The 20,242-nt window shown below is 39.3% G+C and overlaps 1 protein-coding gene across 1 annotated transcript; it reads left to right on the top strand.

Annotated features, from left to right (window-relative positions):
- Positions 1-700: 700 nt before the first annotated feature.
- Positions 701-17,146, top strand: si:dkey-21e13.3 (uncharacterized protein LOC100150043 homolog). The gene is made up of 5 exons (XM_038299275.1): positions 701-892; positions 6,236-6,343; positions 13,867-13,989; positions 14,075-14,200; positions 16,559-17,146. The coding sequence occupies exons 1-5, from the start codon at positions 799-801 to the stop codon at positions 17,029-17,031; spliced, it is 924 nt and encodes a 307-aa protein (XP_038155203.1). The 5' UTR covers positions 701-798; the 3' UTR covers positions 17,032-17,146.
- Positions 17,147-20,242: the final 3,096 nt, after the last annotated feature.

Genomic DNA, 20,242 nt, shown 5'->3' on the forward strand with positions numbered 1-20,242 from the left:
GGCAAAATGCAGTTATTTTAAGAAAAAAATCACTTGCTGAGATATGAATTTTTTGCAGTGTATACAATAAGTAAATACAGTAATCAAGTAAATGTGGAGGTTAACCTGCAAAGCTGCAGCTAACAGTTAACCTGTGCAGAAAACCAGTTTCTATCAGTCTCTCTGGGAAAAAATGAAATCTAGATAAGTAATTTTTTCTTAAAATAAATGCATTTGTTCTTGGATTGAGGAGATAAAAGAGACATTATGCCAATGGAAGAAGACAATTTACACTTAAAATAAGAAAACACAATTGCATTGTCTTATTTCAAGTGTATATGAGCTAAATATTTTAAGAGTAAAAATACTCATCCCATTGGCAAACTATCTCATTTACCAACTCATTTTAATGGTAAATACACTTAATTTAAGACATTTTTACTTATTTCTAGATCGTTTTTTTCCAGTGCTCTTGTTTTGACTCTAATTTTCTAGAAGCCAAAAGGCATTATGTGAGCTTGTGTGGCGGTAGGAATAAACTGAGGAGAGTCAGCCAAGTGCTAATACCTTAACAGTGCACACACACTGCATCAGTGCGCAGGTTTAGTGAGGATTTGCTCTGTATTAATCCTGACAGGGAACAGAGAGCCAGCTGGATTGTGCAGGAGAGAGGCAAAGCAGGCATGAGGCAAAACAAATATTTGAGCTAAAAAGGAAAGAAAAATCACTGGAAGGAAGGAAATGGAGAAGAAGAGTCACAGTATGTCAGTCTGAGAAAGTTTAATCGCCTGAACTTTGGAGACGGCAGCTGGGAGTAACATGGGGCATCCTAATGTGCCACTTTCCCAAAAACAAGCCCGGGCTCACAGGAACAAACACATATCCAGCCGGCTGCAGCCCTACGCCTCCAACGGTGAGTGGAGCACTAATAGACTTTTTAATGCATGTTAAACCTGGATTCTGCCTCAGTAACATGACCTGTAGCCTATATCAGGCCTCACACTGGAAAAAACTATCTAGTATTAAGCAAAAATGTCTTAAATTATGTGTATTTGCCCTTAGTTTGAGCAGGTAAATTAGATGTTTTGCCAATGGAATGAGTATTTTTACTCTTAAAATAACATAATTAGATAAAATGCAATTGAAATAACTGCTTTTATCTTATTTTAAATGTAAAATGTCTTGTTCCATTGGCAAAATATCTCTTTTACCTCCTCAATCCAAGAAATAATGCACTTATTTTAAGAAATAATTACTTATACAGCCAAGATTCTCAGTCATTCTAAGGAAAGGCCTTGTTCTGGTGTTTTCCACAGCTTTGAATGTGTGAACTTGCAATTATTGCAGGAGGTGGTTAATCACTTAAGGCCAACTGGTTCTCCAGATGATGTTATTTCGCCCCAATTATTTAAAGAAGCTTTCTCTGCTATAGGTCCTTCTGTCCTTGCTCTTGTAAATAGTAGCTTGTCCTCAGGCATTGTTCCTAACGCTCTGAAACATGCAGTTCTGCAGCCTCTACTTAAGAAACCAGCTTTGGATCCTACTGTTCTGGCAAATTATCGACCTATCTCTAAATTGCCTTTTATTTCAAAAATTCTTGAGAAGGTAGTCTGTAATCAGCTAATGGCCTATCTTAATGAACATAATGTATTAGAGGTTTTTCAGTCTGGTTTTAAACCATTTCATAGCACAGAGTCAGCCCTTTTAAAAGTTTTTAATGATATACTTTTAGCAACTGATTCAGGTGACGTTGTTGTTTTGGTGCTTTTGGATTTATCATCTGCTTTTGACACAGTTGATCATGTCATTTTACTTTCCCGTCTGGAACAGTGGGTGGGCGTCGGTCACATAGCTCTAGATTGGTTTAGATCATATTTGGCTGAACGTACTTTTTGTGTCTGTCTTGATGGCCATAGGTCCCCCTCTGCTCCACTGTCGTGTGGTGTCCCACAGGGCTCAGTTCTAGGCCCGCTCCTTTTCTCACTTTACCTTCTTCCGCTCGGCTCTATTTTAAGAAAACATGGGATTGCCTTTCACTGCTATGCAGATGACACACAGATATACTTACCGCTAAAGAATGTAAACTCCACCTCTCTTCGGTCTCTGTTTTTATGTCTTGAAGATGTGAAGGCCTGGGTGGCCCTAAATTTTTTAAAACTCAATGAGGACAAGACGGACGTAATGATCTTTGGCAGATCCACTGCTGATTCCGTGACTAGTCTTGGCTCCTTGGCTCAGTACGTTAAGCCGGTTATTACAAATTTAGGGGTTAAGATGGATGCTGGTCTTAAAATGGAAGCGCACATCAGAGCTGTTATAAAGTCCAGCTTTTTCCACTTAAGGCAGCTAGCAAAAGTAAAACCCATTCTTTCCAGACAGCATTTCGAAACAGTGATCCATGCATTTGTGACGACACGGCTGGATTACTGTAACTCACTTTATACAGGGGTCAGCGACTTGTATATTTCTCATCTTCAGAGGGTTCAAAATGCTGCTGCACGTCTTTTAACAGGTACACGAAAATTCGACCACATTTCCCCTGTTTTAGCTTCCTTACACTGGCTGCCAGTCTTTTATTTGTTTTTAAAACTCTTAATGGCCTTGCTCCTTCTTATCTGTCTGAGCTGTTACATTCTTATACACCCTCCCGTTCCCTCAGGTCAGCTGATCAGTTGCTTCTGAGGGTCCCAAAGACGAAATGCAAGCTCAGAGGAGACCGTGCTTTTTCTGTGGCAGCTCCTAAGCTGTGGAACGATCTGCCTCTGAGCATAAGACAGGCCTCTTCTCTTACTGCTTTTAAGTCCCTTCTTAAGACTCATCTTTTTTCCTTGGCTTTTGACACAATTTGAGACGTTTTACTTTGTTTTATTCTTTTTGTATACTAATATGTATTTTACACTCGTTTTTTCTCTATTTTATAATTTTATTGTATTTTATGATTGTGTACAGCACTTTGGTCCTGTTCGGTGTATAAAGTGCTTCATAAATAAAGTTGGTATGGTATGGTATGGTATTGAGGAGATTAGTGAGAAACCCTGCCAATGGAACAAGACAATTTACACGTAAAATAAGAAAACACAATTGTATTGTTGTATTTCAAGTGCATATTAACTAATTATCTTATTGTCTTATTTTAAGAGTAAAAATACTCATTCCATTGGCAAACTATCTAATTTACCTGCTCAAATTAAGGGTAAATACACTCAATTTAAGAAATATTGACTTATTTTTAGATCGTTTTTCCAGTGTGGAATGAGTATTTTTACTCTTAAAATAAGATAATTGGATAAAAAGCACTTGAAATATGACAATGCAATTGTTTTTTTATTATTTTAAATGTAAACACTGGAAAAAATCAAAATCCTGATAAGTAATTTTTTCTTAAAATAAGTGCATTTGTTCTAGAATCGAGGAGGTAAAAATGAAATTTTGTCAATGGAACAAGACAATTTACATTTAAATTAAGAAAATACAATTGTGTGGTCTTATTTCAAGTGCATTTTATGTAATTATCTTATTTTAAGAGTAAAAATATTCATTCCATTGGCAGATCATTTAATTTACCTGCTCAAATTAAGGATAAATACACTTAATTTAAGACATTTTTACTTATTTCTAGATCGTTTTTCCAGTGAATTGTCTTGTACCAGATGTCAATTCAAGAACAAATTAACTTATTTTAATAAATAATGACTTACCTAGATTTTGATTTTTTCTAGACTGGCTGAAGAGGCGATGTGCTCTGGTCTCCTGTAAAGGGGTGGGGGTTGCAATGATAGTGATGATCCATAATGCGTTTTACAATGAAAATCCAAAAAAGGTTAAAAAAAACAATCAACTGCATTGGGCACAATCAATGTTTCTAAATATGAAGACATTTCTCTTCCATCCAGGAAGCTTTTTCAGTTCAAAATGTCAGAAATAGCGTTTAGTTCCAGGTTTTATCCAGCAGCCCAACAAAGCCTGGTTTTAGTTTAGAAAACATGCAAATAGAAACGGATGAACGGGTCCCCCCCTTTGGAATGGGGGTCGTTTGGCTTCTTTGTTAGCCTGCAATGCCCCATACCTGTCTATGCCTCTGAAAGGGGGGTCGTTAGAGGGAATTGTTGGGAATTGTTAACGACCCCCCTTTCAGAGACATAGACAGGCACTACACTGCAAATAAGTCATTTTTTCTTAAAATAAGTGCATTTGTTCTTGAATTGAGGAGATAAAGGAGACATTTTTTCAATGAAACAAGACAATTTACACTTAAAATATGAAAAAAAAAACAATTGCATTGTCTTATTTCAAGTGCATATCATCTAATTGTCTTATTTTAAGAGTAAAATGACTCTTTCCATTGGCATACTATCTCATTTACCTACTCAAATTAAGGGTAAATACACTTAATTTAAGAAATTTTTACTTATTTCTAGATCGTTTTTGCAGTGTAGGTGTTGCTTCGTCCAATCAGATCAGAGCAGTCCCAGATTATTAATGGTTAGAACTAAACCTAAATTCAACAGATTAATATTCTGGTTTACCAGGTCACAAAGATGCATAAATAAATCAAAATGTCATGGTTTAGATAAAAAAAATAGCATTTAAACTTGATTTTCCAAGATAAAACCCAGTTTAAAATGCTTAATATGAAACAAACATTTTCTTTCTTCTCTCCAAATGCTCTCAACAGGAATCCTGATTACGTTTTTGCTCAGGCTCAGGTCAAAGGACATTAGTTTGGCTATTATCTGGGTTTGTAAGAGTTGATGATCATGCCAGCGGCATTGCACACGGTGGCGCCACTGGTTTGCAGCGGTTAGATGACGTTTAGCTGAGCTAGGTTGTAGCTTTTCTGAACATTCATCTGTTTTTGCTTCTTGCAGCACTTTCCCTTTGCAGGTGCTTTTGTTCAAGCTTTACTTATTTATTCACAGGCCCCATATTTGTCTTTGCAGTACTTTTTGTATTTGCTGCATGTTTATGTGTCTGCAGAACATTTGCACCACTCGTCTGCCATCATTTGCAGGTTGTTAAAAACTCCAATTAGTTAAATATGGCTGTGAAACTGATTATATCTTTTATGTTTAACCATCATCACTTCAGCCTGAATAGTTTTCATATGGTTTAGTAGATTAAATAAAGACAACTCAGATCTTCATCTTTACGTTGCCAGGTTTGTTTCAATGCTACAAATAGGCAAAAATTTCTAGGGAGACATTTTTTATTAACTCGTCAACAACAGTACCCCACAGCATGATACTGCCACCGCCGTTCGTCTCCATTACAACGATGCATTCAGTATTATTTTTCTCCTGCACATACAGCGCTTTGCCAAAGATGTTGATCTCAAACTTGGTTTCATCTGAACAGAGCGCCGTCGTCCACATGTCTGCTGTGGGTTCAGAGCAAACATGGCTGCTTCTCTTGTCATTGTTCTTTGACGGACAGTTTGCTGAGCTGCACGGCTTACAGTGCATCCACACCAAATATGCACTGCAAAACATTTCATTCTAAAGAAGTCATTTTTTCTTACAATAAGTGCATTTTTTCTTAAATTGAGAAGGTAAGTGAGACACTTTGCCAATGAAACAAGACAATTTACATTTAAAATAAGGAAAAAACAATTGCATTGTCTTATTTCAAGTGCATATTATCTAATTATCTTATTTTAAGAGTAAGAATACTACTTCCATTGGCAGATAATCTTATTTATCCACTCAAATTAATGGTAAATACACTTAATTTAAGACATTTTTGCTCATTTCTAGATCGTTTTTGCAGTGTGATTTTCCAGAGAAATTGCTTTTGAGACAATATTAGTATTTTTTAAAGAAAAAATACTAATATTGTGCTATCACTGATGGACACATATATAAAGAGATTAAAAAGACAGGGAGTAAGTCTGTGTTTGTTATTACAGTTTGAGTTAAGTTCTCATCTTTTAAATAACAGGTACTTTAAATTTTAGATTTTTGATAAAAGGACGGATTTTTAAGTAAAGACATTCAAGTGAAAAATCTCTAATCATTATTTTAGAGTCAAATCCATCATCATAAAATGATGTGATTCCAGTCCCCACCTCTGGCGTTTAAAGTTTATTCTAATAATGTCTGTGTGATTTTGCCGCTTTAAACAGCCCTGATGTTTGAACTCATGTTTGTCATAAATATTGCTTTTATTTCACTGTTTGGAGTGTTTACTTCCCTACATCCTCTAGTCCAGTTTGTTCTTTTAAATTTGGGGATCCTTTTCTTCATCTCTGTGTCTGCAGATAATTTGAACAATGCTCTGGGTGCCATCAGAGTTCTTGGTGTGGAGCTGATCGAAGATGAACTCAGACCTCATTTGATCACCGTGCTGACAAACATCAAGGAGAAAAGTGAGTTGATTGTAGAGTTAATGTCTTACTTAAACCGGTAATTCAAGTTTGGGTTTTTGATTATCTTTAATAATAAATGAGCTGTGTTGCTGCCATCAACACCTTTGTTTCTAGATGTTGGAGCTTGGCCTGTTTTCCAGTGTAGTCCTGTTTCTCTGACTGTGACTAACTGGATGTGCTCTCTTCATCCTCTGACATGGGAGCTGGCTCGGAGCTCGTCTGCCTGGCTGTGTGTTTCCTGGACGGGGCCGCCTGTGGAGCTGGTTGACAGTTGCCTTTTGTATCTATGCTTCTTTTTCTATGTCTGCTTCTGTCTCCTTGAACCCCAGTCGGCCTCAGCAGATGGCCGCTCACACTGAGCCTGGTTCTGCTGGAGGTTTCTTCCTGTTCAAAGGGAGTTTTTCCTCTCCACTGTCGCTACAAGCATGCTTAGTGTGAGGGATTGCTGAAGAGTCAATGGGTCGATGCAATCAGCTGGTTTTCCTTAGATAGAAAACTTTGAATCAATCTGACTGGATGATCTGGTTGTTTTATTTCTATAAAGTGACCTGAGATGACATGATGTGTATTGGAGCTATAGAAATAAACTGAATAGAATTGAAACTCTCCCAATTTTTCTGAAAACATTCACAGACCTGCACTGATGAGGTCCATCCTGCTCAGAACAGCAAAATAACTCCCCCCTCTTTCTCACATAACTTTTAATATTGACACAGATTTTAATCGCGGCTTCTGGAGGCGGCTCACTGCAGCTGTCCAGGATTAAGAACAAACAACCGGACGCCATTTCAGTTTATAGTTATCATTATTAAAAAAGAAGAAGCAGGGCTGCTGGTGGATCATCTAGTTACATGATGGAGGGACAACTAGAGTTATTTAATGTAAACATCTGGTAGCGTTTAGCTGATGCTAACCCTCTGATAACTATGGGCTTTCCTGTTACCTGGTCTAGTTGATGAAGCTCTGGGAGCTTTCTGCATGTTTGGCCTCTGACACTCAATAGACTCAATAAATGCTGCATTAATCCTGCTTTATTTTTTCTTGAAAACTAAAAACGAAACACTACAAAATATTTAACAATTTGCTCCGATTCAGACATACGATTGAGTATTAGGGCCAAGCTAGAGATTCTTTTTATTTTTATTATTATTTCGAGAATAAAGTCGTACTATTACGAGGAAATATTTGTAACATTAGAAGAATAAGTTGCAAAATTACCAGAATCATTCTCTTATTTTCTCCTATCAGGTTGATGTATGATGACTTCATTCTGGCAGAATGAAGTCATCATACATCAACCTGTTTCAGAGAGAAAGCTTGGAGCTCCGCCCAGCAGATGACATCAGACCAGCTCCACCAGTCAGCAACCAGAGTCCACTTTGACATCCTGCCCAGTTTGATGCTGCTGCTAAAAGATTTCCTGATTTGTCAAACCGACGCTAAAGTAGAACTTCCCATGATTCTCCACCAGTGGCGGTTCTAGACCAAATGTACCAGGGGGCCAGGAGGGGGCCAGGGTGTTTTCATGGGGGCACAGAAAAGCATGAAATAAAAAACATGGCAAGGGATTCAAATGTATTAAGAGAGCTGCATGAAGGGAAATTTCCATTCAATGAGGTTGAATTAAAATTATATTTCTTTTAAGATCAAAATACATTCATAATTTAGGAATTTTACATATTTTTCTAGATGTTGGAGCTTGGCCTGTTTTCCAGTGTAGTCCTGTTTCTCTGACTGTGACTAACTGGATGTGCTCTCTTCATCCTCTGACATGGGAGCTGGCTCGGCGCTCGTCTGCCTGGCTGTGTGTTTCCTGGACGGGGCCGCCTGTGGAGCTGGTTGACAGTTGCCTTTTGTATCTATGCTTCTTTTTCTATGTCTGCTTCTGTCTCCTTGAACCCCAGTGGGCCTCAGCAGATGGCCGCTCACACTGAGCCTGGTTCTGCTGGAGGTTTCTTCCTGTTCAAAGGGAGTTTTTCGTCTCCACTGTCGCTACAAGCATGCTTAGTGTTGCTGAAGAGTCAATGAGTCGATGCAATCAGCTGGTTTTCCTTAGATAAAAAACTTTGAATTTATCTGACTGGATGATCTGGTTGAACTGTAAAATGCCTCGAGATGACATGATGTGAATTGGAGCTATAGAAATAAACTGAATAGAATAAATTTAAGGGGATTCAAAATGCCCAATGCTGTCAACTCTATGAGCAAAACCACACATCCTAACAACCACATGTACGTGCCTTGGAGAGAGTAAAACCTAGTCCACTAATGAGGATTGACAGCGTCCGAGCGGATCAGCCTCTAGGTTCTAGTCTTTAGTTGAACTTAAGCTGTATTTGTGTCCTGTAGCATGAGGACAACATGAGAGATCTTACTTTCCTTAAATCAGAAAGATCAACCAGAGGTTGAATAATGTTCTTTTTTAGACAAAACAGTATAATGTGGATCTTTGAAATTAGCAGAGATGTCAAGTAATAAAGTACAAATACTTCATTCCCTTACTTAAGTGGAAATGTTGGCCATCTATTCTTTACTGGAGGAATTATTTTCAGACAACTTTTTCCTTCTACTCCTTACATTTTTGTTTCATTTAAGTTCATTTTCATTATGGCTTGTTGGTATTTAAAAAAAATAAAACCCATCAAAATAATTAGATTCATCCAGACAATTAATTTCTTTGTGATTGGACTCGGTGCTGCCCCAACTTGTTGTTCACCACATAGCACAATAAATACCTGAGTGAAGTTGCCCCCCCCCCACCTTCTTCAAATCAGACACATTAGTGTCAAACGTTTGTGCAGCAAAGATTTTCGTTTGTGCCGCTATCGTTTTAAAGATATAAAGAAACATTTCTAGAGGTCATCAAAGGTCGACCAGCCCCCCCACCTTCCTCAAATCAGACGAAATGGGTGTCAAGTAACTCAGCTCCTTTTGTGCAGCAAAAATTTACATTGGTGCTGCTTTGGCTTTGAAGATATTAATGAAAATCTAAAGGTCAACCAGCCCCCCCACCTTCTTCAAATTAGACAAAATTGGTGTCAAACGTTTGTGCAGCAAAAATTTTCGTTTGTGCCGCTTTCATTTTAAAGATACAAAGAGATGTTTCTAGAGGTCATCAAAGGTCAACCAGCCCCCCCCCCCCCCCCCCCGTGATTTTCTTCAAATCTTCAAATCCAAAGCAGCACAAACGAAAATTTTTACTGCACAAACCAGCACAAACGGAGCCGAGTTAATTGACACCTATTTCGTCGGATTTGAATAAGGTGGGGGGGGGGGGGGGGGGGGGGGGCTGGTTGACCTTTGATGACCTCTAGAAATATTTCTTTATATCTTTAAAATGATAGCGGCACAAACGGAAATGTTTGCTGCACAAACGTTTGACACTAATTATGTCTGATTTGAAGAAGGTGGGGGGGGCCAACTTCACTCAGGTCAATAAATTTATTTTCAAGATGATACAAAGTTAAATTTGACTCTGTTACCCAGTGGCGCCACCAGGGGGTGGCCAGTGTAAATCGTAGCAGCATCAGTTCAGCATTTCATCCCATTATGCACAGCCAGCAACGTAACATGAAACATCAGACAATAAAAGGTGCTTACAGGTTTACATTATGTACATTATGTACATTATGTTTATGTTGTTTATTTTTATCTTTGATTTTATTGACCACATGATTTTTATGTTGTTTATTTTTATCTTTGATTTTATTGACCACATGATTTTTATGGTTGATTTTTATCTTTGATTTTATTTGCACTGTGTAGCACTTTGAGATTTTTCTTAATGAAAAGTGCGGTACAAAATTGGATTTATTATTATTATTATTATTATTACATCTGTAGAAGCAGTTTTATTGCCTTATATATATATATATCCTCACACGTGGCCCTATACTTACTTAGCAACAAAATAGTACATGTTGAAGTTCTAGTATGAGTCTTAGCAATAATAAAGTCTCTAATGCCTTATTCGTACGCAATTAGATGATGTATGAGGAGGTTTGGCAAAACAGAGAACATCTGTATAAACTAGCCCACGTGAATTCCAGTTCGACATGATATTCCTGTGCATGTGCAGTTACGTAATGCGATGTGGAAACTATAAATGCAGCCTGAAATGGACTGAAGGTTGGGGGATAACAGAATTTTGACGATGCGTTGCTGGATGTATGAAGTGTTTAAAGGAATAGTACACCCAAAACATGATTAGCCTTCATTTTCTACTCACCCCCATGCTGAACAACACTCTGGAGTACTTTTTTGATATCTCAAATGCATTTGGAGATCTGGGAGGCTTCTAGCTGTCTGCTGACATTCAAATAATGGAGGTCTATGGCGCCCGAGGCAGAAAGGTCCATAAAAGTCCACAAAAAACGTTTCAATATTCCTCCATACTGCTCGTCCAATGTATTCCAAGTTTCCTGAGTGGGTAGCATCCAGAATGTACTCGAAACAAAGTCATTTAGAATGTTTTTAGAGCATAAACAGTAGTGTATAGGATTTCCTGAAAGCGCGCACCTGCGAGTTCACGACGCTACGGAAGCCGGCAGACCAAACCAGCGCATTCAGCTCGGCAAAGAACTCCTGCTCTTCCTCAACACTGAAGTTCTCAGACATTTTTCTTTCGTTGTTTCTTTCTTTGCACAGGTAAACAGCACATTTCTTCTTCTACGCTTGCATTATCGGCAGAGCAGGCGTGAATGCGCACTTTCATCTGGTTTGGTCTGCCGGCTTCCGTAGACTCGTGAACGCGCTTTCAGGAAATCCTATAAACTACTGTTTATGCTCTAAAAACATTCTAAATGACTTCGTTTTGAGTAAATTCTGGATGCTACCCACTCAGGACACTTGGAATACATTGGACGAGCAGTATGGAGGAATATTGACGCGTTTTTTGTGGACTTTTATGGACCTTTCTGCCTCGGGCGCCATAGACCTCCATTATTTGAATGTCAGCAGACAGCAAGAAGCCTCCCAGATCTCCAGATGCATTTGAGATATCAAAAAGTACTCCAGAGCGTTGTTCAGCATGGGGGTGAGTAGAAAATGAAGGCTAATCATGTTTTGGGCGTACTATTCCTTTAAGACAGCTGTATGAATTCGGTTTTGTAATTTAATGTGTCCCCCCTTCTGGATGATAAAATGGTGTGAGTCGTGGCCCTCTTTCTGTCATAAGGGAATTCTACCAATGAGCTTCCATACATCAATAGTAGAGATTTCTATATCCTAGTTAGTATCCATGCATGCTTAAGCTGGGCGTACACTGTATGATTTTTTTTTTTGCCCTTTTTGGGACGATTTTCCAGTCGTGCGAGATTTATTCAATCGGGGCAACTTTCAGCCTGATGGTGCGTCATGTAGTGTAAAGGTGGTAACGAGAGGCGATAGGCCTCTCAGAAAATCAAACATGTTTGTTTTTCAGTCGGCCGTCGTAAGGTGGTCATGGGCAAATCTCTCAGTGGACGAACAATGATTCTTCTTCCCCTCAGATGTAAACCCAAAACTGACAGACTGTAGTAGCCATGTTTGCTCAGCCATGTCTTTGTCCGAATACGTCGTCGCCTTTTCTTTTTAGGGCTTTCAGCACAAAATTGCCAAATAGCCAAGGCAGCGCGTTTCACTCTAGTGAGCTTCATATTCCTCTTCTACTCGTTTGGCTTCCGTATAGACGAGTCCGAGTAGCGTCATCTCACTGCGGAGCTGAGTCCCACCTGGTTTTTAGACGTACAGTGTGAGCAGCAGAGATGGGAAGTAACGAAGTACAAATACTTCGTTACTGTACTAGTAACGAAGTATTAGTCTAGATTTTTCTGATATTTTTACTTTACTTTACTACTTATTTTTATGGCGACTTTTTACTTCTACTCCTTACATTTTTACACAAATATCTGTACTTTCTACTCCTTACATTTTAAAAAATTGGCTCGATACTTTAGTTTTGAATCATTTCAATGGAGTTACCGTTATTATTTTTCACGTCATCAATACCAAATCCAATCTAATTGGATGGGAATCTACGTTGCATTTGACGCACCACTACAAGATGAATGGACAGATTCGGCGGTATTCATTCGCGGCAAATCATTGCAGCTTGGTGGCGGTGGCGTTAGCATAGTAGCATGGACGACGAGATGATTGAAAATGAACACAACGGAGATCTAGTCCTATTGGCAGACATCCATTTAAAATGTAGGCAACGGCATGAAAAAAGTGGTTTCTACTTTTACTTTTATACTTTAAGTAAATTTAGCCTGTACTTTGTTACTTTTACTTGAGTAAAGAAGTTTAATCAGTACTTCCACTTTTACCAGAGTATTTTTTAACACAAGTATCTGTACTTTTACTCAAGTACGGAAAGTGAGTACTTTTGCCATCTCTGGTGAGCAGGTAGATCGCATCAGAACGTCGGGTCACATAGTGTGAGAACAAACATCGTGAGCTTTTAAAGCCTGCGGTTTCGTTGTACAGTGTGAGCTGTAGCTGCGTGCAACAATTGAAAAATGGCACAGTGTACGCTCACTTTCAGGGAGAACATGCAAACTCTGTCGAAAGACCCCGGGCAAGGAGTCAAACCCGTAACCCTCTTGCTGCAAGGCGGCATTGCTACCCACTGTGCCACTGAGCTGCTGTTACCATCAGTTATAAAACTAAGAAAATTAAGTCTAAGGATGTTATCATCTAGCCTGACGTAGTCCTACTCAATTCTAGTCAGAATGAGTCTGATGCTGCTCCATAGAGCTGTGATTATAGGGCGTGTTTTGAACGAACCAGGGAAAAAAAATGCCTCTGCACTCAATTGGATAGACCTACAACCAATAAGAGCAACGGAGTGCGTGATGTATGTTAAGCGACGCATAGTTGTTGTCAACAAAAATCAAAGCGTGCAGTTGCACGCCTAGAATAAGAAGATGAGCCTTGATCGCGTTTCTCTGTTCCTCTTTTAAAATTAATTTGCTGTCGATATTTTCTAGAACAGACCTAATAGCAGAATCTACACACCTCAACTCTCCAGCGGCAGCCATTGTTGTTGTCACCCAAGCGCGCTTTGGTCACATGGTTGATTATGTTACTGTTGATCATCTGTCCATCATCGTATAAAGCCCGCCCTGACAATTTGATTGGATCGCAAGAGAGTGGGCGATAATACTCGCGCTACTATGGAGCAATGCCAGACCGAACTTCCCGACCTCAAACCTTGTGGGCGGGACTAAGTTCGGAATAGCACCCAGGATAGTTATCATCCAGAATTGTAGAAAAATGTTCCTGTAATAGTGTAGTGCATTAAAACTTCTGGCCTTAAAATTTTTTTTTTCCTTCATTACTTTTACTTTTATACTTCAAGTGGTTTTAAAAATAGTACTTTTACTGGAGTAAAAGGCTTAAGATGATCCTCTAACTTCTACAAAAGTGTTTTTAAACAGTAGGATTTCTACTTGGGTAATAAATAAATTTGTCAGCTCTGCAAATTAGCTGCCTCATTTCTGTATGCCGTGTTTTTTAAATGCAATTGTTTCTGTGTCCAGAGAAGGGTGCTGCTGAGCAGGTTGTGATTAGTGGGATCCTGCCCATCCTGGCCCTGTCTCTGAGAAGCCGAGGTCCTCTGACTTTGCTGACTGCAAAACTGGTGGCAGAGCTTGCCAAAGAATGTAGGTCGCTCACACAGACGTCAGCATCCCTCAATGACTGAAGGAAGCCATACTTTCTGTTTACTGAGGCTTCTTGTTTCCTCAGCTGTGGTTCGTAAAGGTTTCGGCGACGCAGGCTTGGTTACAGCCCTGATGTCGGTTCTGACCAGCACAAATGAAGAGCTGCTGATCTATGCAGCCAAAGCCATCTCACGCATGTCTTATGACAGCTGTAAGTCAAATCAGATCAATAATCACCAGGCAGCTTTTCTCTTTTAGTTTTACATCTCCTAATGCAGGAGATTACAAGGTGTGATCAAAACACAGTCTATAACATATAACATACATTTTCGCATTAAACAACATTATTTGGTTTTCATTTTTTTCAACCGGTGTTGATTAGAGGGGAATAGTCTCATTATATGACCTCAAAAGTAGCAGCTTCTGAATCATTACCGTTTCCTTCTGGTGTTTTAGTTGTGTTCTTGCTTTGTTTTTGCTCAATTTGTTTGTAAATAAAGCACTTCTGTTTATATTTACCATAAACCAAAGGTACGACCTTGGACGTGAAACACTAGTAAAGAAGCCAAAACAAAGCACATGAGCGAGTGTAGAACAGAATGCTGCATGAACACTGGGTTTCACTAAAGCTGGGCATAAACTACGATTTTTATCAATCGTTGAATGCAGCTACAGCTCAAACTGTACAACGAACACGCAGGGTTAATCCATCCATCCATTCATTCATCCATCCATTATCCATCCATCCATCCATTATCCACCCATCCATCCATCCATCCATCCAACCATCATCCATCCATCTATCCATCAATTATCCATCCATCCATCCATCCATCCACCCATCCATCCATCCATCCATCTATCCATCCATTATCCACCCATCCATCCATCCATCCATCTATCCATCCATTATCCACCCATCCATCCATCCATCCATTATCCATCCATTATCCACCCATCCATCCATCCATCCATCCATCCATCCAACCATCATCCATCCATCCATCCATCTATCCATCCATTATCCATGCATCCATCCATTCATCTATCCATCCATCCATTCATCCAAAATCCATCCATCCACCCATCCATTATCCATCCATCCATCATCCATCCATCCATCCATTCATCCAAAATCCATCCACCCATCCATCCATTATCGATCCATCCATCCATTCATCCAAAATCCATCCATCCATCCATCCATCCATAAATCCATCCATCCATCCACCCACCCATCCATCCATCCATCCATCCACCCATCCATCCATCCATCCATAAATCCATCCATCCATCCATCCACCCATCCATCCATCCATTATCCATCCATCCATCCATCCATCCATTCATCCATTCATCCAAAATCCATCCATCCACCCATCCATCCATCCATCCATCCAACCATCATCCATCCATCCATCCATCCATCCATCCATCCATCCATCCATCCATCCATCCATCCATCCATTATCCATCCATTATCCATCCATTATCTATCTATCCATCCATCCATCCATCCATCCATTATCCATCCATCCACCCATCCATCCATCCATCCATCCATCCATCTATCCATCCATTATCCATCCATTATCCATCCATCCATCCATTCATCCAAAATCCATCCATCCATCCATCCATAAATCCATCCATCCATCCACCCACCCATCCATCCATCCATCCATCCACCCATCCATCCATCCATCCATCCATCCATCCATCCATAAATCCATCCATCCATCCATCCATTATCCATCCATCCATCCATTCATCCATTCATCCAAAATCCATCCATCCATCCATCCAACCATCATCCATCCATCCAACCATCATCCATCCATCCATCCATCCATCTATCCATCCATTATCCATCCATTATCCATCCATTATCTATCCATCCATCCATCCATCCATCCATCCATCCATTATCCATCCATCCACCCATCCATCCATCCATCCATCTATCCATCCATTATCCATCCATTATCCATCCATCCATTCATCCAAAATCCATCCATCCACCCATCCATTATCCATCCATCCATTATCGATCCATCCATTATCGATCCATCCATTATCCATCCATCCATTATCGATCCATCCATTATCCATCCATCCATCCATCCATTATCCATCCATCCACCCATCCATCCATCCATCTATCCATCCATTATCCATCCATTATCCATCCATCCATCCATCCATCCATCCATCCATCCATCCATCCATCCATCAATCCATCCATCCATCCATCAATCCATCCATTATCAATCCATCCATTATCCATCATCCATCCATCCATCCATCATCCATCCATCCATCCATCCATCCATCCATCCATCCATCCATCCATCCAGCCAGCCAGCCAGCCAGCCAGCCAGCCAGCCAGCCAGCCAGCCAGCCAGCCAGCCAGCCAGCCAGCTATAAGAAGATATAAAAGGAACTTATTTATTGAGGAGTTAATGCTTTCAACTAAATAAATGTTGGATTGTTGTTAATCTTAAACAGATTTTTGTGTTTAAATGCTGTAATGGTGGTTAATTCTTATTTTCATTTTTATTTTTCTAAGCTAAACTGCAGGAACTGCTGCTACGTCGCGGCGCTGTGCCGCGTCTGGTCGCCATCTTGCTCCGTTTCCCTGACAGGGAGGTCCTGGAGGAGGTTTGCCTCATGGCTCTCTGTAACCTCAGTGGCATGTCAGTGGCAGAGGAGGCCGGGATGATTTGGGAGAGAGGAGTGCCAGTGAGGCTCGGGGAGTGCGTGTTTCACGGGGTTTCACCCCACACCTGCGGCTTCGCCTCTTCTGTGACGCTGGTTCGGGTTTCTCAGTGGGGACCCGGCCAGTACATGGTCAGCATCGAGGATTTCCAGCGCTGCTCCTCCTCCTTCTGGAACCTTCATGGGAACAAACGGGCCCTACACTGGTTCCCCTTCCTCAGCTTGGGCAACTGTTCAAACATGTTTAAAATGATCAAGTTCTCTACCAGGAACATTCCTCGGACAAAGAGTCTGAAGACGCGTGTGTTCCACACTTTACTGTGAGAGCTTTAAAACATGGCGGCCTTAGCAAATGTACTACTATACTGAACACAAACAGTAGCTGTGTCTGAACGTCCGCCCTAAACCCCTAAACCCTCCATCATTATAGAGCAAGAACTATATAGTGGACTTTATAGTCAACCGACCCTTCGGACAGATGATCACTACTTTTTGCTCAGTTGGTCACGTAGCTCCTCCTCCCTGCTCGGTCCCTGCACCATCGTTCTTCTTTATCACCACCCCAATAAATACCATAATGCTTTGTGGGGAGAGCTCTCGCAAAGCATTATGGGATATACCTTTTCAACTGTGTTTGAGATTGGAAGGCCTATGATGTCATAGCTCGGCGCCAAGGTCTGGTCGGATTCCAAGACCTTAAAATGCGTCCTTCTGTTTGCCCGATTTGAAGGACCGGTCCGATGTATCCTCGCTATCCTTGGTTTTCCCAGGATTCATTGCGAGACCAAGCAAGCCGTGATCAGAGGAAAGGTTACTTGGCGCCAAACAGTGGTGAATATTGGAAGTTCAGTTTAATATAATCCAGTCAGTGAATAGTTCCGTCTGAAATGAATGAAAATAGTTGTTTTAATGGTTATAGAGTCAGATATGTGGCGGTAATGTTTGGTTTATCTAAAAGTTTTTATCTGTTACTGATTAAATGGGTTTGGCTGGAATTTAAGGATAGATTCTATTATATCTGCAGTGGGAATATAAATCTGATAGGAGTTAAATTTTGTATTGCTATTTTTCCGAATTTGCTTAACTAAGTCTTGTTGTTGAATATTACAGATTTTGCAGATATATTTTTTTATACATACACTGTTTAGATTTACTTATATATTTCTACCCCTTTTATAGAATAGAATAGAAAATCTCTTTATTGTCCCACAATGGGCAAATTCTGGTGTTTACAGCAGAAAAACAATTATAGAAAAAAAATGGTCACACAAATGTGGACCTTAGAAAAATGTATAAGAATAACATAATAGTGAAGAGTTAAAATATAAACAATAAAATAGTGTAAAGTGTTTTAACAATATAAAACTGGATAATAAATAAGCAATATCCAGCTATTTTCACAGTAATGGATATTTGAAAATAGCAGCAACATCAGAAATGTGCAAAATGACAGCAGCATGTTATTTAACTGACTAAGGTTTCTATCATTACATTTGCTTTTATTTGTTCCTGCTCCCGGTGGTTGGAACCTTTATTCCACTCTGGATTCTCATAAGTGTAGTGTTTTTTTCACTTTACAATAATAAAAAAAGAAAACACAATTTGAAAGAAACAGTTTGGAAAGTTCAGTATTAATTATTTTCCTGCTTTATGTGTCAACTGTCAGGGTTGCTAGGCAACAGAACGTACAGGCCGTGAAAGCCGTGGAAGGCTGGACCTGTTTGAATTCACAGCCAAAACTCTTCCGCTCTCCTTACTTTCAAGGACTTTGAAGGATCCAATCCAGGTAGACGCGTCCTTGGAGGACGCAGCGCATAAATTCAAACACAGCCTCGTGTAGTGACTATGGATGATCACTACTTTTGGAGGTGCGTTGTGGGAAATTTCAAGTCCACTACTTTTTTATGACACTCATTTAAAATGGCGTAAGCACTATATAGTTCCTTTTATAGCGGTTAGGGCGGATGTTCGGACAGTTACATCATATATTTAGAAAGAGCGTCTGCATTTTGTTGTCTTGTTTTCTTTTTTTTCTTTTTACTAAACCTGAATGTTTTGAATCCTCTATAAAATCTCCAGTTAAGACAAAAGTTTATTGTTTTGGATTCTGTTAACCTGGACACCCATACTTTACCTGCTTAAGTGCATTTTCATCATCCCTACTGGCTCTGATTCCTTTTCCTTCACCTAAGAGAACATTTTTTGAAATACCACTTAGCAAAAAAACAAAAGTGTTGTACCTCTAGTAAAGGTGTGTATTAAACTTTTAATATATTTCATTCTCTTAAAGATTTTTTTTCTGTTTACTTCTATAGCCTCATTTCACAACTCTTAATTTGAAGATATTTTACAGAGACAGCTCAGATAATCCAGTCAGTTCCAGACTACGGAAAACCAGCTTGCTTCCACACTGCAAAAACCATCTAGAAATAAGTAAAAAATTTCTTAAAATAAGTGCATTTACTCTTAATTTTAGTAGGTAAATAAGACGATTTGCCAATGGAATGAGTATTTCTACTCCTAAAATAAGACAATTAGATAATATTCACTTGAAATAAGACAAAGCAATTGTTTTTTTCTTATTTTAAATGTAAATTGTCTTGTTCCATTGGCAAGGTGTCTTACTTATCTCCTCAATTCAAGACAAAATTCACTCAATTTAAGCAAAAATAACTCAGACAGATTTCCATTTTTTGCAGTGCAGTCATTGCCTGTGCAGATTTATGGGATGAAAAATCTCTTAAAAGTTCTTTACTTGTAGTAATTTCTTAAGAACCGAGCCTCAACACGCACCTTTATTATTTGAACAGCATGTTTTCTTGTCTTTCCTGTTTTTAAAGGTAAGAGGAAGAGATTGGACTCTGTGTGCCACATGTTGTACCCCAGATAGCACACTAAGAGTGGATCAGTTGGAAACAAAACAAATCAAATCATCTAGTTGGTTAAATCAATTTTGATTAATTTAAATAATATATTGGTCAAAAACCCACCAAGCCATTGATTTCAAATCAACCAATTTAAATTATTAACCCAACAACCAATAAAGATGGTAAGTGATGGTTCACTGATCTGACTGTTCGGCTTCAGTAAAGCATTCTGTGACTGTGATGTGTTCAAGTACAGTATGCAAATCTGGGCTTTAACTGTGGTTAGTATTAACTATTAGTAAATTCCAGGAAAAGTTAGTGATGTTGGATGTAGGAGTTATTCCTGCAACTTAAGGGTTGAGGGTTCAATCCCTGGTCCTGGCTTTGAATATTTTTTTACAATAATTAGCCAATATTTTCCTCAAAGTGACCAATTTAAATTGGTTAGTCCTTTTACCAACATAGATTGGTTAAAAAAACAAATTAAATATTGGTTGGACGCAGAACTATCAACCAGATTGGGAAAATTCAACCAATCTGTTTGTATTGACTAAACTGTTTTAGGGTGCAGGACGTTCTGGGTAGTTAATTCAAAGTATAAAAAGAGAAAGAAAATATCTGCTTATGTATTAAATTGGAAGGAGAGCGACTAAATGTGTTAAATCTTT

This window comes from Cyprinodon tularosa, unplaced genomic scaffold (assembly GCF_016077235.1).
Source record: "Cyprinodon tularosa strain WSP-4 unplaced genomic scaffold, ASM1607723v1 ctg422, whole genome shotgun sequence".
NCBI lineage: Eukaryota > Metazoa > Chordata > Actinopteri > Cyprinodontiformes > Cyprinodontidae > Cyprinodon > Cyprinodon tularosa.

Bases quoted from the DNA above. Each gene is read 5' to 3' on its own strand.
- si:dkey-21e13.3 (XM_038299275.1), top strand. From the start codon at position 799: ATGGGGCATCCTAATGTGCCACTTTCCCAAAAACAAGCCCGGGCTCAC. The intron at 13,990-14,074 runs GTAGGTCGCTCA...TTGTTTCCTCAG, and splicing joins GGCAGAGCTTGCCAAAGAAT to CTGTGGTTCGTAAAGGTTTC. The intron at 14,201-16,558 runs GTAAGTCAAATC...TATTTTTCTAAG, and splicing joins ACGCATGTCTTATGACAGCT to CTAAACTGCAGGAACTGCTG.